This window comes from Larus michahellis, chromosome 4, assembly GCF_964199755.1.
Source record: "Larus michahellis chromosome 4, bLarMic1.1, whole genome shotgun sequence".
Lineage (NCBI taxonomy): Eukaryota > Metazoa > Chordata > Aves > Charadriiformes > Laridae > Larus > Larus michahellis.
The window spans coordinates 25,051,336-25,076,780 of record NC_133899.1 but is presented as its reverse complement, the minus strand read 5'-3'; the positions used below and the strand labels follow the sequence as shown (position 1 = coordinate 25,076,780).

The 25,445-nt window shown below is 41.1% G+C and overlaps 1 protein-coding gene across 10 annotated transcripts in view; it reads right to left on the bottom strand.

Annotated features, from left to right (window-relative positions):
* Nucleotides 1–1,646: 1,646 nt before the first annotated feature.
* Nucleotides 1,647–25,445, bottom strand: part of NIN (ninein) — a 63,370-nt gene continuing 39,571 nt past the window's right edge. For 3 of the 10 annotated variants that reach the window (XM_074583560.1, XM_074583558.1, XM_074583559.1), the window contains exons 16-30: nucleotides 24,205–24,731; nucleotides 21,400–23,448; nucleotides 20,063–20,188; nucleotides 19,361–19,430; nucleotides 18,196–18,411; nucleotides 17,693–17,806; nucleotides 16,471–16,593; nucleotides 15,762–15,875; nucleotides 14,887–15,033; nucleotides 13,415–13,594; nucleotides 12,718–12,867; nucleotides 12,093–12,191; nucleotides 8,453–8,644; nucleotides 3,065–3,178; nucleotides 1,647–2,078 (exon numbers count right to left, since the gene is read on the bottom strand). In XM_074583560.1, the coding sequence (XP_074439661.1) occupies nucleotides 1,869–2,078; nucleotides 3,065–3,178; nucleotides 8,453–8,644; nucleotides 12,093–12,191; nucleotides 12,718–12,867; nucleotides 13,415–13,594; nucleotides 14,887–15,033; nucleotides 15,762–15,875; nucleotides 16,471–16,593; nucleotides 17,693–17,806; nucleotides 18,196–18,411; nucleotides 19,361–19,430; nucleotides 20,063–20,188; nucleotides 21,400–23,448; nucleotides 24,205–24,731 (4,431 nt within the window). In that variant the 3' untranslated portion in view covers nucleotides 1,647–1,868. Of the gene's footprint in view, nucleotides 2,079–3,064; nucleotides 3,179–5,324; nucleotides 5,514–8,452; nucleotides 8,645–10,619; nucleotides 10,906–12,092; nucleotides 12,192–12,717; nucleotides 12,868–13,414; nucleotides 13,595–14,886; nucleotides 15,034–15,761; nucleotides 15,876–16,470; nucleotides 16,594–17,692; nucleotides 17,807–18,195; nucleotides 18,412–19,360; nucleotides 19,431–20,062; nucleotides 20,189–21,399; nucleotides 23,449–24,204; nucleotides 24,732–25,445 lie in introns of those variants that run through there. The other 7 variants (XR_012586584.1, XR_012586586.1, XR_012586585.1 and 4 more) reach the window with 7 other exon arrangements.

The window sequence follows — 25,445 nt, the reverse complement described above, 5'->3', positions numbered from 1 at the left end:
AGGAGGAGGTCATACCCTCTATGTCTAGTTCAGTCCCTCAACCCTCCAAAATTGGTAAGTAACCATGTGGACATAGATATAGCATCCCCTACAGCCACACACTAACCAGTACTTGAGAGAAAGTCACTTTCCATAGGTTACTTCACAGTTTGTAGGCAGTATTATCCCAGTTTCTGGGGGACTTTTGGCTCATTATAAATGCTGTCAGAATTGTGACCTTGCTAGCGGTCTCAGAGACAAAACATCTCGCTCTCTTCCTCTGCATTCTCAATTCATGCATATTTAAAGAGGTCCAGTTTCAAGTATTGCCTGTATGGCCCCATGGCCCCTTTCACCAGTTTTATTTACATTGTTTAGATGTGTCTTACTGGTCTGAGGGAGGCAAGGCATTTAGACTATTTGCAGCAATAGGTTATATACAAGCATTTGAGCATGGAAGCTCTTACTCAGCCGCTTCTGTCAGACCTGTCTCAGTCCTGAAGGCGTTCCCAGAAAACTTGCATTTCTTTAGCCGCATTGACTGATGAAATAGGAGGCGTTACCTGTCCTTACAAAACTTGATGCTCTTTGACCTTCATGACTGTAGCACTTCTGTATGTTGGTCTAGGAGTACTAAGGTAATAATCATCCAAATACAATTTGGTTTATCCTGCTTTTCCTAATGCGTATTTATCTTCACCTATTGACATTAATATCCACACTTATAATGTTGAAGGAAGCTAATTTAGGCTGTTATTCCCTGAGTTCTTCATATTCACATTGAATATGTTTCTTCACAATTACAAACTTAGATTATGTACTAGGACCTACTACAAAAGACAGACCTTTCCAAATTATCACTTGGGTCGAGCAATAATTTTGTTTTGAAATTTTTGAAATGAACACTAAATAGCGCTCATTTTGAACACTGCATTAATGGCAAAGGTCCACATCTGTGAGGCCTAGTGACAGGATTTCACTGAAGAAATCATTCAAGTCCCCCTCTTCATTCTTTTGACAATTGTTTAATAAACATACCCCACTGCTTTACTGAATTTACAAATTATATAAACAAAACTCACATCTTAACTTCTCTTTAGTGGCTCTTCCTTTGTTTAGCATAACTTACTTCCACATACAAAAAAATTAAGGCCTCTACAATTTTTAAGTTGTCTGGCAGCACAGCTTGAAAAAACCCCAAAAACACAGTAGTCTTTATTTGCCAGCGGGGAAATTTCTTCAGATGAAATATTGTTACGCTTAGTTGGAGGCAGTAGTCAATTTACATTTTTTTAAGAAAATTTTTTTCTGAGCTCTGCTCAGAAACAGCCATGATGAATAACCCAGAAGCCTACTGCATAACGTGAAACGTCAGTTTGCAGAGGACAGGCCATATCAAGAAAGTCTTGCTTTCAACAGCAATTTTACTGACAGTGTTGAAGACTGACCTATTGCTATTAGTAAGTTCGGACCATGAAGTATCCTAGAAAGCCAAAAGTAGTTTAAAGTTTTGAATTCGGTAATGTAAGTTTGCATTAGACCTCGGCTTCAATCTAGATAGGAGTAATCAATTCAGTACAGTAAACTCAGAATTTATAATTTAAATTAAAACCAAAGTATCAAAATAAGTTAACCTAGAAAAACATATGTCTTTTTTTTTTTTTTTTAACATAGTGAAGATTGCTTTTAGGCAAAACTTAGCAAAAAAACAGTTTGGGAATAAACAAAAGTTCTCTTTTGGCAGTGTCCAGTTTGGGATTTAGCTCTGTCCTCTCCTTGGAGGAATCTGTTAACTAAAATTCATCCATACAAAAAGGCAACACAGTGAAAAGCTGAAATATTAACATTTCAGTAAAGTGCATGGAACTGTGGCAGACTTAATGGCTTTGCTATGACCTTATCTCAGCTGCTGAATTAAATGATGGGGATGCCAGGTTCTTTACTATTCTATTGAGGTTGGCAATTTTTTCTTCTAGTAAATAATTTTTCCTTTCAGCAGTTTTCTGCCGCTGTTCCGTCATCTCCAAAGCCTTCAGCAGTTGTGCGTTCTCAACATAGAGATCCTTGACCATCGCATCTGCTTTAGTGTTCTTGGAAAGCTGAATTGTGAACAGAACATAATTACTCAGCGAATTAAAAGCAAAATAAAAACTAATTAAAAGCAAGAACAGTGCTGGGAAATTAGGTGAATGTGTTTATTGTAATTTAAATATCAAATAAGGACAACCCACCCATTCATCTTATTTTCCTTTGTTGAAAACCTGTACGTTTGTGCAGTCTTTATAGATACGATGAATATTTTGAAACTGGGGAGACTTTGTAAGGAGATCAGGCAGATGACAGAGGGCTTCAAATGAATCTTGTCAGATAACTACTGCTTTACAGCATTTGTCCTCTAAGGATAAGTCTAGTTCATGAGAGGATCCACCAGCCCAGTGGTCCCACAGAGATACTTCCTCCAAGATTTGAACCATCAGCTCCTCCTATAAAACTGGGGAGGAGCAGCCTAGCGCTTCTCTGGTGGTTTTGGGAACAGCCCTTTGGCAGGAAACTTAGCATGAGAGGAGACCGTATCTCAGCAGAAAACAGATATCGTTACCATGTCACACCTAAGTGTTCAAAAGCCAACTTTTCCTGTGCTATTAGGACTTCTGAAGAAGGCAGACCAGGGCAAGAACAAAATCCCCAAAACCATGTCAAGCAAAGGGTGTGTTGGGGCAGGGGGCGTTGAGAAATCAGTAATTGTACAGAAATCCTGTCTGTGCTCTTCAGGAATTTCTTTTTCCTCCTTTTCTAAGGAGCTTTTCCAGTTAGGATACTTGGCCAGAATTTGATGTTTGTTTCCGGACTTTAAGTGCATCAGCATACCAAACAAGCATAGCTTTTAGGAAATTAATGAGTGGTGGATTCAGTCCCCAATTTAGAATTTTAGGAAGCTTTCGGGCAAATATGCTGTGCTTTAGCTCAGAAGCATTGAAAGAAAACCCTTTAACTTTATTCTAAGCAAGAATAGCTTGGCAGCTTTTGCCCACTTAGTTTACAGAAGTAATGGGGATAATTTGAGGAAGAGAGTAAGAATGCTTACTTGTTCTTTCAGCTGATTTACTTTATCTTGGAGAAGCCTCTTCACAAGTCTTAGTTTCTGTTCAACATCCATCATACGTTCTTCCATCATTTTTAGAAGCTGCTCATGACCCCCCTGGAAAGCAACATTTATGTGAAAATCAGTTAACAAAAATCAGTTCACATTCACCAGTCTCCTTTTTTCAGTTTACACTTAAGGAAATAGCTGTCACGCCACATTTGAGTCTATTTTAAACAGCTGACTAAATTAATAAACCATTCATGGAAGCACAACGTTATGGCAACATTTAAAGGACACTCACAGCATAGAACTAGTTTTCTAAGTCTAAGTTACTCTTGATATGACCAGGTCTAAGAAAAATTGATATAAAATTCTAGTTCTATCTTGACTGTGATAGTCAGATCTGGATAGTTTCCTTTTCTTGTTCTTAGGTGCTGCCATATTTCTGTTGAATATTGGAAACAAAATACCAATCAAAATCTTAACAATTTTAGAAAAAAAAATTAAGGTGAAGTCATAAGGGCACGTTAGTTTGACAGTATAACTCTCCTATGCCAAAGCCCCCTTGAAATTGAGGAATATCCTAAAGTATGATGCCATTATCCCAAACCTGAATTTTTAAATTTTTTTTAGATTAGTTGTTCAAAATTAATGTTTCCAAATAGTAACTCTTAAATGCTTTTGCACTTTTTCTTCAGTGAGGTAACAGACAGTCTTACTAAGAGTATAGTAACTCAGTGTCATGAGAGCGCCCGTTACACCAATGGTTGAGTGAAATTTTCCCAAATAAATTAGGAAGACCAGGAGCTAAAACAAAGCTCGTTTGTATTTGTGAACTTTAGACACTGACTGCAGGAAAAGGGATTCTTTGTTTTAATGCTGCCTTGTTACTCTAATTCTAGGAAGTCATCTGAGAAGATTAACTTTGAGAAAGCACTAACCTTCTCCCCAAAACAAAATACCTTCAAAACTGAAGTACCTACACACATGTGGGGGAGTATAAATGAAAAAGCAAGGGAGGAGTGTTTCAGGTAGGTAGTTGCTCACCTAAACACCTATATAAAGATCCCCTGGGGATCAACATTTTATTTGTTGTAACACCAGAAACTCCTTAAGTCTATGTATAGGGCTGTAGAATCACTTAGCTTGTGAAAAAAATATTGAAAAAAGTTACATTAATTATATAGAAAGCAGTTTTACAGTGTTGCTGGACTGGATGTTTTTCTGGATTGAAAGAATACTACTAAGCAGAACTTGCAGGGAAGTTTTTAGCCAAATTATCTTGAGCTATCTTTTGTAATTTGATTGGAATTCAAAAACATACCTGACTATTACACTTCATATGGGTTGCAGGAGGCCTTGCGTGAGTAGTTAAGTGGAAACTAAGAATTATAGTGGTCTCAATACCCGTGATCTTGGTTTTTTGGCTTAAAGGTGATTTGGGAATGTTCTAACTTCAAATTATCTCATGTTTAATGGGAGAAGTCAGCTCAAGCATTAGCTTTAAGGTCATTAGAAAGATGGGAGCAAAAAGATTTTTGAAAGCCAGCAGGAGAAATCGTTCATAGCTCCCAACTAGAAAAATCATTGGCCTTAAAGAGGTGTTTTGCTGACTTTTTAAAGTGTTAGAAATCTAATTTAATCTAGTAATTTGAGACAAAACAAAAACCTAAGGAATGTTATCCAAGAAACAAGTGTGTTAATAATTTTCCCTTTTCTGGCACTGCCTTTTTACTTTATGGCCACAGCGGTAGAATATGCCCATGTACTACACAAATTCTTTTCTTAAATATGCAGGTAGATCTACTAAAAAGAAGCTGAATATCTGTATTTAAGTACATCCTCTATTGCAAATCTTTCCCAGAAGTCCTGATATGACAATCCTCAGCAAGGACGAATATTTTGTCTAAAATTTGTTATTTTTTCTTCATAAAGCTGAAACCGTAAACTATTGGTACTATTAAGACAAGAGACATTATGTTTAAAAAAAATTTTATTTTTCATTTACATCAAAAATGTCATCTTTCCCTGTTAAAAAGTTTATACATCTTATACAAAAATGCAGTATAAATACCCCAGATTTTCTTCAGATCTCATATAAAATTAGTACCATTTGAGAAAAATAGTCTCTTTCCACATTGAACAACTCCACATTTTAAATAACATAAATAAAAAGTATCTGTAACAAATTAAAAAAGACAGCTTATGAACTTTAAACAAAATAGCTTCTAGACAAATAAATAGGAAATAATACTGTGGAGACTTTTTTTTTCCTTTTTAGAAAAAGCACAAAATAATTTGATCCTCAAGTTTCTCAGCTTATGCCAGTTCGTGTGTTTGTGTGTGTTTATCATGGTAAGGAATGAGATCATAAGCAGCCAAGCTGTCAGAGGTGCCCGATCCTCCGGTAGGAATCTGCATGCACTGCTCGCTGCTCCGGTAGCAAGGCCTAGAGAAAGAAGGCAAGTGGGATACTTCACCCTGATATCCAGATTTTCTTTTAAATACGTATGTATAAAGTAAACCACCAATACAAGCGAAGCAAGCAACGCAAGACAAAAAACACCACACACAAAAGAAAACATGCAGAGTATCACGTCTTATATTTCTCTAAATACTAGTATTAGCACTACACATATGCAATTGAGGAGCTATTTGGGATGCATTTTCTAGATGTAAGGACTCTTCAGATGGCTCATCCACGTTTTTGGGGGGATTTAAAAAGATCAGTGGCTTTTTTTTTTTTTTGCAATTAGCAAAGCAGTTAAGTTTCTTAGATGAAATTATCTGCCATTATATATATAATCTCACAGATTGCCAAATGGTATTGAAAGAACTTATTTGCGTTTTTATTTTAAACCTAGTTGTAAGTCTTTTCCTGAGACAGGTGAACAAGCTGTTGGTCAGAGGTGATTTGAATTTTCAAATAAAGAGCTGAAGAAGGGGGAAGCTGAGCAACTGTAAATATTCTGAACAAAAATACCAGTTAGCAGAGGTTCTAAGTGAACTTAGGAAAAGATCATTTAACGTTAACAGGCTCCCAAATCTAGTTATTGAGCAAGGAATACGAGAACAAGTGCAGCGATTGCTACTGTGCAGCAGGTAAGAATCACAGCACTAGACACAGCAGACACAGTCATTTGGAATTCAGAAGAGTCCAGACAGGTTAACACAGTAGAAAAGGCTCAGGAGTTTTAATTTAGTGAAATCTGAATGTACAACAGTAGCCTTTGGAGGACAATCGCTCAAGACTGACTGTAAAATGAATGAGAACATAGGCCACCGTAGCAACGATCAAAAAGCAATGAAAATTGCAAAGCATGATGAACACAAAAAAAATAATTCCAAAAAGGAGGGGGATAACTTTGGATACCTTATTACACAGAAGGACTCGGGATCTAAGAAAGCTGCAAAGTGCAAAGCAGCAGCAGCAAAACTAGGTGATTAAATTTACACAGAAAGCATGGAGATAACCTGACGTTGTACTCACTGGTGAAAAGATGATGAAGAGGGACTAGGATGCAATTTTTCAAGGTGCTAAAGGGGACATTGAAATGGACATAAGCTCAACTAAATGTTAACACTAGAAGTCAGGATGACAAGCAAGATGTGCTTACAGAAATGTCAAAGTTGAGACAAACTAAAACAAGTTTGGCCTTGGTTATAGTTGTAGAATGCATGTGCTTAATAAAGATTTTAGTAAGTTATCTAGTAATGCCCATAAAAAAAGCTGTAGGAGATGTTATAAACCAGAATACCCATTCACTTTAAGAAAAAAAAAAAAAAAAAACCCCAAACCAAAACCAAACCAAACCCAACAACAAAGCAACGATAGAAAAAAATTAAAAGGATTAAGTGCATTAGTGCATTGACAGAAAAGTGCAAAGCCTCTCTGAAAGTATTTTTAAATTCATGAAGCCTTCCAGAATAAAAGCTTTTACAGGAAACGTAAAAGTGATTTATCTGTAGAACTACAAGTTCCAGGATGTGACTAGTTTGCAAATTGTTTCTCAGGCTTTCAAAAGCAAAATTACAAAGTCATCACTCCGAATGCAATACAGAGCACATTCATTTGCAGATGCTACTGCTGTTATATGGCCTTTAATGATTTCAAAATTAAACTGCACACTCTACTTTCCATTTTATGTGACCAAGTACATTAGCCTGTGGTAATGCACTTCTCTCAGGACTCAGCTGAAAAGGAGAGCACCTTACAATTGATTTATTTTTACTTATCCTATATTATTTGCCATTAAGTTATTTTTTTGTGTGGAACTTCTAAGTGTTATACCTGTCTTAAAAAAGACTTCTTACTCCAAGTTTTGGAAATTTTAGAAACTGTTACTGCGTGTACTCCGTAATACCTTTTTTCCAGAATACCCTATTAACACGCTCAGAGATTGTTAAGCTTCAAAGTCTTGGCCTTATTGTTTTGTGTTTGGTTGGTTTTTGTTTGTTTGTTGTTTTGGGGGTTGTTTTTTTAAGCGTAACAGCAATCTGAGTTTAAAGTTTTTTTCCTGCTAACAGATTAATAAAAGTGTTAGTATTTTATCTAAGTTATTCAGAGCTTTATCTTTTCTCATAAGATAAAGACCTATGGCCTGAGCCAAAGCTTTAGAGATTTAGAGGTTCGGTTACTTGTTGAAGAAGAGAGTCATTTAGCAAGCCTAGTCCCCAAGCTTAGTTATATACGGGAGGATACAAACTTTTCTACCTATTGCCTATATTTCAGTTTTATATGTTAAAAACCCCAAACACTAAAGATGACTCTGCCCATTATGTGCAGTAGATGTAATTTTCCTTGGAATTAGATTGTTTTTCCTTAGAAGTGCCAATGTTGAAGTTCCTGTATAATGGTAACAGCGTTCTCCAAACAACATCTCTTATGGCCAAATAACAAAGATAGGCTGACCTTATAAAAAGGATTAATTTGTTTGTATTCTGCTCTACTACAGCTGACAGAACTCCATGTGACAGCAACAGCCCAAACTAGTATTTTATGTGTGAGGGGTATGTGCTTGTGCAATATGTGGTGTAGTGTACTTTTTAAAAAACAAATGGTTCCAGACATGGATATTAGGTAAAGAAAACAACACAAAACCTATAAACGCTTACTGCACATTGATCAGAAGGAGAAAAGCCAGTTGAGTGTTTTTTTATTTTGAACAGATTAAGAGGTCTTCAGAATTAAGCTATGGCTCAAGCTAAATATACTAAATAGCAAAGGTTTGCTTTGATATCTTTGATAGATTGAATTTTCATTTTTGAACTGGCATAAACAGAGAACGGATCTCATCAGAATTGAAAAAAAAAAAAAACAAAACAAAAGAAGAAAACTAACCAGATATTCTTTTAAAGTGGTAACCTGCAGAGTAATGAGAGCTTTACCTGTTGCATGTTTGTTTCAGAGGGTCTGCTTTCAAGCTCTTCCTGAAGACGTTGACTCCTCCTCTCTGCTTGTAGTAGCTGGTGTTGGAGCTGCAGGAACTGTTCCTTGGGCACCATAGCACAGCCTTGCTGCGGGAGCTCCCGGGAGTGCGGGGACTGGCTAAGCATCACACTGCCGCTCGAGTGGAGCATCTGAAGAGCAAAGTAAATCAGCCATCAGGGGAAAACAGCACTGCCGTTCATACAACTTATCTTTTAGCGATGCTCTAGACATCAGGTTAGTCTTGAACAACTTCTCATATGCAAGAGAAACAAGCCTGAACTCAGTAACAGAAGCTAAATAGACCGCCTTTCGCTTTCCAATGAAAGAAGATGCTTCTTTATGCGGAGTTCTGAAGTCTAAAGGAATCTGAGCTTTGATTCATAAGCTCATACCCGAGCTATAAATTCACTGAATTTCTGATGAAATCCTGTCAAAGTTAAATGGGCCTGTGGTCAGCTTTAACTTAATAGTCCTTTTTAATTTTAACCTTGACCTCAGCAGCTCTTCTAAAAAATAGTATCCGCTTACAAATAAAAGCACTATCACGAGGCTGAAGAAGTTGTCCACCAGTGCTGATTATTTCTAGTCTTTAATCTAGGATGGAGAGATAACATTCTCAAAAGCAAAACAAGTTTTCAGTGTAATGTATGATGACTTAAGTAATTTGATGCCAGCTGCTATATTACATTCAGAATTCAGTATTTAGAATCCCATATATCTGTCCTTATGTTCACTACTAACTGTAGAAGTTTAACACATTTTATAATTCTTATTTTGAGACGTGCCACAAGCAGAGTTTGATAGCAAGTCTGGAGACCTCCTGAGTGTCTGTGCTGCATAAGCAAAAGTATACTCAGAGGGGCCCTTGAGATATGGACGTGTGTAGTAATCTGAAGTAGTTTAATTCCAAATTCAAGTCTTGCTTTCACTAAAAAAAGACTACTCAATGCATCAGCCAGTCTATGTAATGTAAAGGTCCCAAATGGTTTAGCTTCCCCACATCGTTTACTCAAGTGCTGCTCCCAAGCAATGCTATGACAGGTACTGGATGAAGGTGGCTAAGAAGAGAGGCATTTCTGGCATTAACTTACTACAGCAGCATCGCAACCACGAGAACATCGCAACCACCAAATTAGATAAACTGGCCCAGCATCAGATGAACTTTCAGACAATATTAAGGGCTAAAATTGTTTCATGTGACTATTTAGCATTTTTCTAGACTGAAGTAAAATCCAGGCATAACTATCTCACAGTTGTAATAGTTTAAAATACTAAAAAAAGACCAGAACTGTACAGTAAAAACCCCTGATGTTGGATTTGCATAAGATTAATACTTTCTTCCCATAAAGTTCAGTTGACCACATCATAAAATTCTCACCTGTTATCTCAAAACCATTACTCTGTTCCCTTCGGGAAAGGCATATAAGATTATGGTAGTGGTTTTAATTTTCCTTTCACAGGTGGTAGAATTAAGGCCTTAAATTCGTAATCATATTTCAATTATTGAGTTTGTCCATAATGTAAACAACTATAAGCATTTTTCATGATGGTGCAGCTCTTCTGGGCATCTGTACATCTCTGTTGGCCCAGGTAAACATTAAATAGGTTTGTAAGTATTTTTAAAGAAAACTATTTGGTTCTTTTCTTTTTTTTTAAGCTATCAGGAGATTCTCTTGAATCAACCTGTCAGCAAAGGAGCTATTCTTTTACTGACAATATAAACAGTGAAAATAATGAGCTTTTGGTGGAATTTGTTTAGGTTTTCCTGTACTGTTGTGAAGCACACGAGTACCCGATGAAAGAGCTGAAGAAACAGTCAATTAATGTTAAGGGCATCTTAAAAAATGAATACCACTTGCGTGGCTAATGAAAACTGTATAGTCTTGCTGTATTCATCTGTGGAAGAAAGAGGAATAATAATGAACTTGCTAAACTATTATTAGGGACGACACTGAGTGTGATCACATATCAGTTAATATTAAGGCAACTTTTGAGAAAAAGCATGCAGATATCAGAGGTAAATAAAAAAGCAACTTCAAGCCTCGCAGTCAATGGGTTAGAAGGAAGGGGTTGAGCCACTTTTCATTTTCTTATGATTGATTTAATTTTTTTGAAGGCAATTGGTTATTTCTCTCCATTTTCATGGCAGTGCCTTAGAAGCACGCAACTTCTTGGCCTACAGAATTAAATTGCACACTACAATTAGCGCAGCTGTCAAAGTAAAAATTTTACATTAAAATGAATAGTGGCCTCTTTACTTAGAAGATGCATGGAATAAAAAAAAAAAAAATCCGTAAAAGAAATGTTTTCTCCATGCTATGGGTAGTACATTGAAAATGATTGCTCTACCTTCGCACACTATTTCAGAAAGAGAACTGCACCCTTCTCTGCTAGTTCCAACCACTGAGTTCTAGACAGGTTAGCCACGAACAAAAGGAGAACAGGCACAAAAGAGAAAGTTAGAAGTCATAAAGTGCTAAGTGAATGTTATACACACCTGCTGGGAAAACGTTATTAGGAGTAACACAAGTCCTGCATGTTTGAAATACAAATTCTAGGAGAAAACGCAATTCCATGCCTGGTGTTTATACTAAAGGGTTTAACAGTGTTCGGAGTTTTTCCAAAAATTAATTAAGACTATATAAGTAAAAGCGTGGGGCATATAAACAGTCTTTCAGTAACTTGTCAAAATCTCATCGTTTCTAATCAAGTTTTTACAGTTTTACTAGTTACATAGTATATTCAGCATAACATGTTTGCCATTTGCTTACTTGAGGAAAAACATGAAGTCTTTTAATAAAGAGCGTTGTAAAAGCCTCCTCTAGAAGATGCTTTGATTTATGGAACAAGTCAAAATTGTGGTGGTTGTATTTTATTTTTTTTTTTTTAATATTATGTTTTGAACTCAAATTCAGGCCATCAAGTTTAGGCAAGACTCCTGACAGACAACTCTGAGGTCTAGCCTGACCTTAAGGGATACACTGATTTAACATCGTTAATCCTGTTAGCAAGGGCCCCTAAGAATTACTCGGTTTTCATAACATCCAGCATGATCTGTCTCCAGCAGCACTGAAACATCCACGTTTACAGCAGGCTTCGGAAGAATCTCAATTGAAGTTTTCGCTCATGCCTTTAGATTAACAGCAAATTGTGTAAATTGTTAATCTGTCACGAACCAGATAAAATAGCAAGGCTTAAACTCAGCCAATTATTCCCATAGTAAATAAGAACAGGTTTCTACATTAAGAGCAGCGTTACGCAAACATTAGTTAGGAAACTTGAGGTTACATGTTTTAGGAAGGAAGAGGAAAGTGTTAGCCTCGCCTCAAGCACAGAAACAAATTTCTTCGCTATTTGATTTTATATTGGAAGCCTTACAATAAACCACAACATGCTTCAGAGAAACATATTTGTCACACTAACATCTTGATCATGAAAGATGAGATTAGGCACTAGGAGAGATTAATTCTTCCCGTTTCAATTAGTTTCCTCTGTTCCTACACATCTAGAAGTTGTTTTTAAATAAAGCCACAGATTCAGAGAGACAGTGATAAAGCCCCACGCTACTCAGTACAGTCAACACTTATTGAAAAGTACCTCCATCAACTGATCATCCAGTTTGACTTGCTTTTTTCTTAGCCCTTCATTTTCTGAGCTGGTTTCCAGTTCACGTTCAAGAGAATTCATCTGACTTATCTATTAAAGACAAGAGATTTCCTTAGAAAGGTAGTAGCTTCTTATTTTATCTGCCTTGTTTTCCCAATATGCAAGTCGTGAGTCATTGCATGTCAAGACAATTCAAGATCAAATGACATAAGTATTTGGACAAGTGCAATGCTTTGCTAAAAGTGATGTCTAAGGCAATGTTATACAGCATCGCTGACACAAGTTTCAAAGAATACACAGGGTTTAATCTAAAAGCAGTAACGCTGGCATATGAGCGCTGAGCGGAGCACTGGAGCAGGCTGCGTGTTGTTTACGGTTCCCATGTTCTACCCCTGAGCTGTTGGTACCGACTAGAAGCCCCGCAGCACGTCGGCACGGACTTCCACCCCGCCAGCTCCGCACGAGCGCAGAAATCAGTCAGCTCCCCGCGACAGGGATTCGTAAGAGACAAAGAGCGCAAAGCTCGGTGTGTAAGAAGAAAGTTACAGCTTTCTGTCTCGAAGAGCTAATGTGGCCAGTACTGCATTGAGTCACGTATTTACCATTGAAAACTAACCTTCCTGTTCGCAGATGACAACTCCTTCTGAAGCTGTTCGCACTCTCTCTTCAAGCTTAATTTCTCTTGCTCTATGGCTTTGACGATGCCTGACTGGCTTTGATGCTTTTGGTGCTTCAGGGAAAGGACAGTAGATTCCAGCTGTCTGATCTACAGGGATCAGAGATAAACAAATGTGGAAAAACATTCCAGGCCATTAAAAAAAAATAAAAAAACATATACACCAAATTGCACCTACTTAATCTAAAATACGGAATACCAATCGATTTTGGACTCATAGCAGATTCTGGTGTATTTTTGACATTTTAGCTTTGAGCAACAAAAACTCTTTCCCTTCCTCTTCCCCATGATCTGCCTAATGCTGTGGACTAAGAAATCGGACATGAAGAATGCTTGGAATATTAGGAAATTTTTATGAAAGAAAACAATTGAAAGGTGTTAACTGGAAGTCGCACCAGAATCTTAGACAAGCGTTATCAGGATTTTCTTTAAAAAAAAATAAAATCGTTTGAAACATCGTAAGAGCATCTGTGTAGTCAGTGCGGATAGAAAGGAAAACTATTCCATGATCCATTCTTTCTGCAAACGTTTCTATCCAAAGCTAACGAGTGCCATTCTTCTCCTGTATTACCCACTGCAAAACACAAATCGTGAAGCCTTGGTGTAGCCCCCCGATCCGTCCGCTTGCTGAGGTTACCTTCTCCCTGGCATGCGTCAGGTCTGTTTTACTGCTCTGGACTTCTCTCTGCAGCCTCTCGTTCTCCTGCCTCAGCAGCTGCTGCTCCTGCTTCAGCAGCTGCTCCAGTTCACCCCAGTGGAGTTGCCTCTGTTGGTCCTGCAGCCCTGAGGAAGGCACAGCCAGTTCTAGAACCCGATTCTTAAGACAGACAGAAGTGCAGGGTTAGGCCTTAAACAAAGCAGCAGACATTTTCTCGATGCAGGTGGGTTTCGAGCAGGCTTTCGGTAACTGCAGACTCTGAAGTCGCAGGATTCACGACTTCCTCCCAGCCTACGCTCCGCTCGCCACCGAGAAACCCAACATGCTCATCGCAGCGCAAACCCAAAGCGCTTCCCTCTACTCCACGAAAATCGCGGATAATAGCCGCGCGCCAGAACGCTCCATACACATGCACAGAGTTCAACACCACACACAAAAAGAAGGCAATTTGCACTCCATTTCACAGCCTCATCAAGCAAATAGGGCTCAGCATTATATATTATTCAGTAATAGCTGTAATTTAGTTCCTGTTGTACGATTCTGAAACAGCCTCTTTTCCATGTGGACATTAAATATTCCTTAATTACATGGCAAACAAGCCAAATTAGTAACTGAGTTCATAATACCAGTCCCAAAAACGCTGTCTACAGCCTCCTTCAGTTACAGCTCCTCATCAGTTGTGAGACTGATACAATACTGTGCCCCTCAAAACCGAGTTTGACTGAAAATTAGATCCCCTGTCAGTTACTAGTTTGGCTGTTTACGTGTTTATGGTCTTGCTAAGCGTAAACTCATACATCGTCCACAGATTATTCGAAATTTTTTCGGTGAAAGATTGAGATTTATGTCGGGGAAGAACAGAGACTCGGGAGATGGACTGATCATTGCCTGTCCTCCCGCTCAAAACTTAAAATAAGGGCTTTTTTTAAAAAAAGTTTATAATCTGCATATTATATACAATCCAACAAGACTGATTATAGTTATACTAAAATGGAAAACTACTAAATACAGAAAGCATCATTAAAATAGGGCTTTTTTGTACCTGCCTTCTTTCAGCTTTTTTTTTTTTCTTTAATTATTAGCTTTATACCACTTGTTTAAAAAAAAAATAAAAATCAATAGTTGCTTAGGTCAGAGTCTACTTGCTCAGGTCTGCAGCGCTATTTGTGTCCTTTCAGTGGACAAGGCAACGTAAAGAATCATGGAATGGTTTGGGTTGGAAGGGACCTTAAAGATCATCTAACTCCAACCCCCTGCCCTGGGCAGGGACACCTCCCACCAGACCAGGTTGCTCCAAGCCCCGTCCAGCCTGGCCTTGAACCCCTCCAGGGATGGGGCAGCCACAGCTTCTCTGGGCAGAAGAAATGAGTTGGCTACAGAAGAGCGGAGCTGGTGTCTGTAACGCCCGGCATGCAAAGTTGACTGATTCGGAGGCACCTGAAGCCCATTACCTTTTCATTGGCATTCTGCAGTTGCTTGTGTAAAGACATCACTTCTTGCTTAAGGGTTTCCTTCTCCTGTTGTGTCACCCGTAAATCCGATTTGAGTCGGGACATTTGCAGGGTGGTATTTTGCAGCGTTTCATCCAGACTCTGCACCTGTAAGGAGCAGGAACGCAGCTTGGTGTCTGCTGGACCAAGGTTTCTTGTAACCTTGGTCTGCTGGGATGTGTAAGCGCCACGTCTCACACCAATTTAGGATCTCCAACGGATGGAGTGAAGAAGTTCGAATGCTGACAGCCCCCCTTAAAAATTGCTAAATGATTTTCTGTCCTTCTATTCCAAATTAGCAGCCATCCCCTTTGAATACAGCCACAATACTGCATTCAGCAACGACACAGCTTCCACCCCTCCACATTTATTGTGATATGCCAGGAAGAGAAGACTTCTCTTGAATTATTTATTCTTCCTGGCAGCCCATGGCCAACAATAAACCCCAGGCGTAATTAGCCAAGCCAATAGCCATTTGTTCCCCCGCCCTGTGAGAGATGAGCCACCGCCAGAAGAGCAGGGAGCAACAGCAGAGTCTCCGCAGTATTTTAGGAATAACGGGGCAGAATGGATTGGCAGAAGGGTCTTGGCTGTGGATGCAAACCAACGTAGCTTATTCTTGGGGTGGGGGGAAAGTCTCATGGCATTTCACAAGCTTCCTCTTGTCCTTTGAGAACGTCACTTTGAAAGCCCATCAAAGCAGCCATTCTTAGCTGCATGACATCTTTGCGCATGTTACGAGGGGGCTGGTTTTTAAGAAAAAAAAAAAAGCACTAGAAAGGGATTTAAAAAAAATTTTTTTTGATCCAGGGCTAGAACAAACCCCGCTGTTCTACCTTCTCCTGCGAAACGGTGAGCTGCGTTTTCAGTGTCTGACTCTGCTGTTCCCAGGACTTCTGCTCCTGCTTCAAGCTGCCGATCGCGCTCTCTAAGCGGCTTACTTGAGTTACCTGCAATAAGATTACATCGGTAAGCCCGAATCAGCCAGGATTTTCTTTAACTCAATTTGACTTTGGGAGTTAAGCTAGAGGGAGTTGCAGCTACGCAAAGAAAACACAGGAGAGCAAAAAAAAAAAACAACCAAAAAAACCCAACAAAACAAAACACCAACCAAAACCTAAACCCCTCAGCTCCCAGCCCAAATCTCCACACAATGGGATCATTAGAGCGTGCGTATTAGTTACGCCGCTCGAGTTCAGAGTTAAAATATGTCAGAGTTGGAAGAAAAGTGCAAGAACACTGTCTTCCTTGTCCTGCTGCAATAGTTATATCCGGCCCCGTTCCTTGCAATGTTTGGAATTTTCCACATCATGAAATTACAGTCAAGCTGGGCTCCAGAATTTAAGCTTTCTCTTTAAAACCAGCTGGGGGGGGGGGGAGGGGGGGGGGTGAAGAAAGTGACAACTAAGCCTTTATCTGCCTTGAAGGTAAGACAAAAATAAGTCTATAGTTTTACAGCATAGGGTGATACAGGTAATGGTGTAAGAATTTCAACAGCCTGTTAAGGCACGTAGGTGGTGATGTGGATTCGCAGGTCTTTCTTACCTTATCAATACATCTGTTTAATTCCTCACTCAGGGCTTCTTTTTCTTTCTGCAGCTTCTCATTTTTAGCAATTAAGCTCGAGACTTCATTTTGGAGGTCAGCAAGATCAGGACACCGGGGCAGCTGCGGAAAACAAACCCCCTTCACAGTTGTATTTCTGGGCTGTTTCAGAATTTTGCATGCACGTGGCTAGGCAAAGCTTTCCCTCCTCCTCTGGACCAAGCATCCCAACTCCAGATGGAGCGGGAGAGAGAGGAGCATTCTCCAATTTGGTAGGAATGACCATACGAGTATCATTGATATGACCCAGGGCATCCTTCCTGCAACACAGGGCAATAAGGATTCCTAATCGCCCTGCAATCCCTCGGATTTGCTTTAGGGCTGGTCTTTCTCTTCTGTCAAAGGGCAAAAAAAAAAAAAATAATAAAAAATACCGTACTGTGACTTCTGATGCTTTTCCCGTTTAACGTGGTGCTTTAGCTTAACGCCCTGCCTTCTTCTCTGCGGGTCTGTCTTTGCTCGCTCAATCTTCTCTCTTTAATTACACTCGAGCCACAATCCATTCTTTGCTGAATGGGCTTCATCTGCTTTTGCTTTTTAAAACCCTTATCTATCCTAAGCTTTGGGCGCATCAAGCGAGTGCTTTGGCGCTGTAAAGAAAATTACTTTGTGAAGCCCTAATCAGGAGGGGTGACTCATTTGTAGCCTTCATTATCTATGTTTATTAGCATATATTTACAGCCAATTGAACCATGCTCATACAGGCGATAACCAAGCCCTCCAGGAAATTATCCTCGGAAGCTGTGAGATGTGGGAGTCTCCAGATGGGTTCAGCACTAGGAATTCTCTCCGACAAGACGTGCCGGAAGAGACCGGTGCTTAAATGGAGCTATATGGGTATCACAGGGAAATGTTCCCCCTCTGCCTATCCCGTCTGCCCAAATTAGAAAAGCCCTGTTTATTCCTCGATTAGAGCTTTCAATCTCTGTCTTCATGGTCAAAGCCTGTCTTTGTAGATCCACCGCCCTGGAAGACCTTTTGGCAAAGGTGAAGTGGAACCAACCTTATTCAAACAGTTGTGCATTGTACCTGGAGACTGTTTCCAGAGGATTTATATTCCCCTACTGTTATGCCCTTACTTTAAAGAAATTAACTATTTCCAATTCGGGCTCCTTAAGAGAGAGGCGGCATTACCTGACGGCACTCAAATAGGACGCCATACCTGTTTTGTCTTCTCGAGTTCCTGCTTGAGGATGTGGTTCTCCTGCTCCAATAAATGAGCTTGAACCTTCATTTTTGAGAGCTCCATCTCCAAGGAAGACACCACATTTGATGACTGCAAAAAAAGTAAGCAGCTCAGATTTCAGCTCAGGAGACAGGCAGGGCAGCAAAGGTTCACCAGAGGGTGCTGCAGCCAGCGGCACGGGTTAGAGCTGGGATAGCGCTGGAGTGAACAGAACGGGCGGGCCGGAAAAATGCAGGTAAATATTTTGGCATCGCTAAGCTCCGTTTGCAAGACCAACTTGTACAATTCTACCGCCCAGCTTTTGGCTGCTGCCGTGCTTTCCTTCCACCCTCGCACGCACGTACATTTGCGGCTACTACTTGGGAAAATTCAGCTTTGAAAGACCACACGCAGCTCGAGAAAGGGATGATGCTAATTCCACCTGTGCATTCCTGAAAGGTCAGTTGTTTGATACCATTAAAGACAGCGTAATCCCATACCTTTATTTTGGAGTTTTCCAGTTCCTCCTTCAGTACCAGTCGCTCCTTTTCCCATTCTTCCAGGGTGCACTTCCCCGCTTCCGTCTCCTTTTGCTTCAGCACCCTTGCCAGCTGTTGATTGAGATCCTGCACATCTGCTTGATTTTTGGAGTTCCTCTGGCTAAGTTCAGTGTTTTCAGAGTCCAGCTGCTGGTTTCGGGTCTTCAGATCTGCTACCTGAATCGGGACAGCAGTGTCAGTTATGACCGCTTTTATATTGGGGAAGAGATCATTTTAAACATTTCCTTTCTATTAAGATGATTAAAAAAAACCTGACAAGGGTCACTCCAATTCAGTGGTGACTCTGAACGGTGGGGGCACAGCCGTTAACTGTTCTCTACGGAACAGCCTTGACCCCAGTAGCACTGCTTGCTTTATTTCCCTACAGCTGTTTAACTTGCTCCGTGCCCTAATCTGAGGCCAAATCAAGGAGAGCCGTATTTAGGAATCCTCCTGATGGCCTGTTGCATGCACGGTCAGCCTCACAAACCGTTAATTTCTCATAATTAGCCTCAATTATATCAGTTACGATATCAGTCATCTGGCACACCACTGTTCCTCCTTCCCTTCGCCAGGTATGTTTTGAGGGTTATGCCACTGAGCGAGTAGATTATTCTGAGCAAGTAGAGTTTTACTAAGCTATACTAAGAGGGACGTGAATGTACGAGCTACTTAAACCTTCTACTTTGCCGAGCATAACAAACCACCCTTGAAATAAAAGCAGCAAAAGGGTCACGGCTGGCAGCGTTCCTAGACCCAGTGAGCTGGGAAGTAAGTAGAGGCTGAGTCACGTAACCTCTGCTTCCCCCGGGCTTCTGCAGAGCCATTACCCACAAAGATTACAAAAGATACGCTTTTAACTTTATATTTCTATTAAATAAACTTTCCAAGTTGACTATGGAAAGAGCTCTCAAGTCTGTAAGCCAGACAGTCAGAGTAGCGTTGTGGTTGTCTTTGACCAGGTCAAGAAAAGCCTCTTATTGATCCCAAAGAGTTGGTGAGAACAGTTATCAAAAAGTTGAAATTTATACAACGGTCATTTTCCACAGCCTTTGTGACCATCTAAGGAACAGCTTTCATACAGTGATGATTTCTACAGAGAAGGTTATGGGCTCCGTGCACATACCTGCTTTTTCAGGTTGTCAACCATCTTCTGTACAGCCACTTTCTCCCTTCTCACAGCCTCTATCTTTTGCCTAAGGAAAAAAAAAAAAAACCAAACAAAAACTCGTTAATGTTAGGGTTACTTGTTAATATACACACTGACAAGAACGGGCTGGTTTGTTCACATCACCAGAAATGGTAATGCTGGATATTTATCGCTTAGCATCGCTGTTTTGTGTGATTGGCGAGTGGTCAACTCCTCAAGGTACCCCATGGATTACTTCTCCAGAATACTCCCCGGATCACGGAGGGTTATCTACTTGCAAAAGACCAAATCACTGAAATACTGTCACTCTGGCCTTTTTCCTGCCTTTTCTAAGGCTACGCCAGCCCAACAAGCTCTGCCTTGGCCGAAGCAAGAATAATTGCACCAGATCGGCTCATAAGTAGGTCCCTGTGTTTGTACGTGTTACTGGATCACCTGAACTCCTGCGGTTGCGCCCCAGTTGTGGCTCTAGGAACGGGCAGGACAAGCTGGGGCAGGTAAAAAAGGCTGAGGAATAGACTGTCAACCTTCTGTATTTCCAACGGCACCATGGAATAAGCCTGTTTCAAGTTTTGTAGAAGGTTTAAGGCATGAAGGAGCTTTGAGAGAAGGGGTGTAACCATTGTGCCTGCCCTACCGCGAGAACCGGACGTGGCACGTGCCCCATTGAATTCTTACCGCATTTCTTCTCGGGATCCATTTAGCTCCCTCAGTTTCAGGCTGGAAGCGCTACCTTCCTCGTTTAGTAAAGTCACTTCGTTTTTCAGAATAGCATTTTCCTCTCTCAGCTTCTCGGCTTCACACCTGCGGCAGAGAGACGAGACGAGTGAAAACTCTTTCCGCGTATCAGCTCAGCCCACAGGGAGAAAAACCTACTAAAAGCCTAAACTACTCGTAATATTTCAAAACAAAGCTGCAATGCGCTTATTTTATGTATGAACTGTCCACGGGTTTTACATTTCATTTGGTAAGAGTGCTTCCCACATCACTGGAAAAAGGGGCTTTTCGTGCGTGTTTTTGTGCAGCTGAAGTTAGTTAAAAACCGAAGATACCTAGTAAGAGTGTCACGCTACTGTTGTACTAAACCTTTCAGTCCTTAAGTTAAAAATAACTTTGAACAGCTTAACGCCACAATATGGAGATTTCTAGGAGAGCGAGCTGTTTCCCCAGCTTCTAGAGTCTGGTGTGCTGGGAACAGCAGGTGTTGCAAAGTGCCTTTTCTGTCCTGAGGCCACTGTAGGAAAACAACTTAGCCATGGGTTAGTACCCAAAAAAAAACCAAGTTCCTGCAGGAAGCTGGTGCTGAACAATAATTAAGCCACTCGTAGCCACTTTACGACCTCCAAAAAAAATATAAAATAATCCTTGCTGAAACACAGCGGTTAAAAACAAGTAGGTAACCTATTATGTTCTCTGTGTTATAATGGTATTTACCGTATCAACACACCTGATGGATTCCTAACACTAAGTGCTCCCGCTGGGGGGAAAAAAAAAAAGTTACCATAATCCTCTAGTATTAACTTAAATATTGAGAAAAACAGAAGCACTTTTAGCATTCCAAATAACATTCAGTACTAGAAGGGAACGAACCGAGTGAAGAGGTGATATTAGTAAAAAGCTAAAAGCATTCTGGAAGTGTTACCATGGTATTTTGGACATAAAAATACGGGGGTTTTTGATGGACCATCAGCTACACACTGCGAAGGCGACTACATCCACAGACACAACAGCCGGCAGGTCGCTCCTGTTCCACCATTCACGTTAGGCCACGCTCAGAGAGGAGTTAAGTCACACACATTTATTTCAACCGTTGTTATCCACGATTAATCAGCCTGCTTGCTAGTCATTAGAGTCCAAGGCAGTGTTTTCTAACCAAAGTTAAACTAGAGTGGTTAACGGCAGGCAGGCGCAGCTAGGAAGCCGTGAGCGGGATGCTAGGTTAGTTTCTAAGCGGCACGTTTGATTACTGGGGGGCCGGCATGGTTCCCCACCAAAGTTTTGCGAGTGTACGTTACCTCAAAAGATCAACTTTTTGCTGCAGCTCAGTGCACGTGCTCTGCAAGCCGTGCGTCACTGCATCCCTCTCCTCCTGGAGATGCGTGTCATCTGGGTTAACCGCAGCAGCAACCTTCTCCTGCAGCTTTCCCTTGGGTTCTTGCGGCTCCCTCTTTTCCCAGGACACCCTGCTGTCCCTTTGGGCAGCCGGGTCCTGCTGAGCTGTAAACGCAGCAGCATGTTCTTCCAGCTTCCCAGGCTGTCTTAACCTGTCATTGCACGCCACTGTGTTTCCTTGAGCATCTTGTTCTTGGTCATCGTCCAGTTCTTGAACTTTTTGGAGGAGCTGCGCCTTTTCCTCTCTAAGCTTACTACTTCCCAGTTGACTTTCTTCTAGTCTGCCGTGAAGGCTTCTCAGCTTACGCAGGTTGTCTTCTAGCACTTTATTTTTTTCAGCTAACTTCATCATTTCAGATTTCAGATCTTCGTTTTCTACCTGAATTTCTTCTTGCAGCGACAGCAGCTCGGCCTGTGCCATTAATCTGTCTTCTAACTCTTCTGCCCTTTTCCAAAGCTGAGCTATTACACTTTTCAGGTCACCACTCATTGACCCAGGAACATGATCAAGCTGGAGAGAGGCTTCACTCAGTTCTTCAGCCTTCTCAAGCTCAACCTGAAGCTTCACAGCGTCAGGAACAAACCCTTTAGTTTGGGGAGTTATTCTGTGATTTAGCAGATGAACCTTCTGCTGTTTAACGTTGTCGTGTAGCACTTTTGGTCTGGGTCGTCTCTCGGGAGTTTTCTCCAGATCTCTCTTGTTTTGCAGCAGAGGCACCCGAGAAAGCAGCTCTTGGTTCTTGTCCCAGTCCTGATGGCCATCAGCTCCCAGTGCTGCTTTGCTTCCTTGGATCTGACACCCCTGCACCTTGAGCGTGTGCCCGGCTGCTCTGGCTTTAACACACGCATTCTCTGAATCGGAATCCATCTCAGTCATTTCTTCCAGGTCTGTAGCATCAGCCTCCAAAAACACAAGGACATTCGAATCTGTTCCTTTCTCTGTGTCTTTACAATCGCTGGGCAACCCTTCAAAAAGGGGATCTATTTCGTCTGGCAGCTGAGATTGTTCTGAGCCGGACTCGGAGCAGCCAGGACTGGGAGGTGGCACGGGCTCCCGCTCTGTGGCTTCCAGCCTGCGCTGCAGCCTGACGATCTCAGCAGCCATTCTGACGTTTTCCTTCACGGCTTGCTCGTGCACTTTCTGTAGATTGAGGAGAACGTCTGCCTCATCTCCCAGAAGCGCCATGCCACAGGAAGCCGCAATTTTGCTCTTTGCTTTTGCGTACTCATTTTCCAGGACCCTATAGTGATTTTGTAGCACAGAAAAACTACGGGTCTCCCACTGCAGTTTCTGTATTTTCTCTTGAAGGCTTGAGATTTCCAAACTCATCTCAGCCTTTTCTGATTCTGCTCTTACACAAATGTCTTTGTTTAAACTCTCCAAATCAAGAAGTTTGGAGTTGAGTTCTTCTTTCTCTTGCTTATATTCCTTGTCAAGCCTCTCCAGCTTTTGCCTCGCCAGCTTCCCATTTTCCTCCACCATGGATATATGCTCTTCCCTGTTCTTTAGCTCTTGCTCGTGGTCATTTTGGAGTTGCGCTATTTTATCATTCAGCTTTTTCTCTTGCTTCTCGGCAGCGTTCCTCAGGTCTCGCAGCTCCTTCTGAAGCTGCTCTCTCTCGCACACGAGCTTGTTCACTTCTTCCTTGAAGTTCTTCTCCAGGAGATCTTTCTCCAGGGTCAGGGCAGAAGAAATGGCCTTTTCGTTTGCCAGACTTTCCTTCAGTTGCTCGTGAGCTTCGGCGACCTCCTGAGCAATCTCATCCTTCTCAAACTCCCACTGAGATTTCTCCTCTCTCTGCTGTTCAGCAAGTTCCTGCAACTCCCGCTGGTAGCGTCCTTCCAGGTTTTGGATTGTTTCTTCATATTTATTCACAAGTGTTTGTGTGTCGGCAGAAAACTGAGTTTCTGCATGAGATGCTCTTCTCTTATAGTCACTTTCCATTTTTGTCCTAAACATGGTTAACATAATACATTACTAAACGCTGGGCTAACTCAGAAGGAGATTCAAATGGCTTTTTAGGCTGAATAAAACAAGCTGAAAAATTACTTTTTCACTGAGTTTTAGAAGAAGTACTATTTGATGGGTGCTTCTGAGAGCCCAAGTTAAATTTGAGGCAATTTTCTGAAGCTTCAAAAATAAAAATCTAATTGCCTTGGAAAAGTATAACTCACAAAAAGTCCTCAGAAGAGTTTTAATGTACAATATAGGCCCTTCTAATTCTTGTGATCAGATTTGTAGGGGCAGATGTTCTTACCCCATCATCTCTCCCTGTCACCCCAGGACAATTTCAGGTTTTTTTGACACTTGATCCTGGATAAAAGCCATCCCTTTACTTCTTTAGGAAAGGAGAGCTCTGAAAACCCAAATGCCTTAAAAGTACAAAGCAGGGATTTGTAAAACACAGGGATCCTGAACAGAACTCAAATTAATCACGTCTGGTTATGCTTCAACACTGTTGTTGCCTTCAGGTGAGCTAAAAAAAAAAAATCAAACCAATAGAAATATCTGCTTGAGGAAGGTCAGAAGAAAAAGCCCCTGGGAAGCAGCCCAGTGTTCTGGAGTACAACAGGTACCAGCGCTGTACAGTTAGTACGCTCGAATTAAGCGTGGGGAGCCATTTCTGCACTAGGTTCACCTTGGCCACCAGGCCAAGCCATCACAGTCAGCGCACAGCGCTCCTGTCCCTGCCGACGGTGGCACTCACCTTTCCTCCTCCAGGTCCTGCTGGTGCTTCCTCAGCAGCTCTTGACGGAGCTCTTCCTTCTCCAGGGCATGCACTTCCGCCAGCCTCTTCAGCTGCTCGTGAAAGCTGCGTTCCAGCTCTCCCTTCTCTTCCTGCAGCCTCTGCACTAAAACTCTCATCTTTTCTTCCACCCAGGCACCATTTTGAATCAGTTCTTCCCGTTCTTGGCTAAACTTCTCGTTTACCTGCTCCAGCCTGGCTCTAACGTCTTCTTCGTGCTCCTGCCTCAACAGTTCTTGCAGATTGGCTTTTTCCTCATCGAAACTCATTTTTAATTTGGTTTTCTCATCGTTGTATTTACAGTCGAGCTTTTCTTGCTGTTCTCTGAGCACTGCGGCCTCTCCTTGCAGTTCTGCAACTTGATTTTTGAGGCCAGTTATTTGCTTTTCCATGACGTGCATCTCCTCAGTGTACTTCTTCCTCATATCCTCTTGCTCCTTTTCACAGTGGATTTTTGTCTCATCTAGCTGCTTTTCGTAATGGCTCACCTACAAAAAGGAAAACAGATCAGATGGGTTCCTTTTCTACAGAATGTTCTACAGAGACGCTTTTGCAACAATTTGCTGTTATATATCTCCATACGTTCTACAGAATATTTTGATTTACACGTTGGCATCTTACATTGATTTCCCTTGTAAAGGACGCTAAAGTGCTCAGCTTAACTTCTTACTGGGATAAAGATGATTATTATCTAGAAGACAGGGAAATTAATGCTTTTCCATTAAGCAAATTTATGAAAAGAGAAGCCACTAACAACTTTTAAGTCCCAGGTCAGTTTTGCAAATTGCAATTGGAATTTTTTTTTTTTTTAATTTCACCGATTACTTTTTCAAAGCCTTCCCTAAATTAAGAGGCAGGTGAGGCCTTTCCTTTTAAAAAGGCTGGGGTGGCTTTGGCTTGGGTTTTTTAATTTGGTTGGGGTTTTTTGACCGGTGTTTGGGTTTGGTGTTTTGTTCTGCTTTTAAGCACAACTGAGATGGAACCCTTAAGGGAACGTCAATGATTTTTGGGCAGTATTTTACCAGTCCCCTTTTCCCACTCCCATCCCAGCTTTGTCACAACGCAGTTTCAGTGCACCTGTGTTATCCCATACATGAAGTGAACAGATTATAGTTCTATAACAATTATAACGATACAGCCACCTCTCATCTGGAGGTGGGCACTGGTCTGATGGATGCAGTAGAAGCCTGATAGGACCCCGG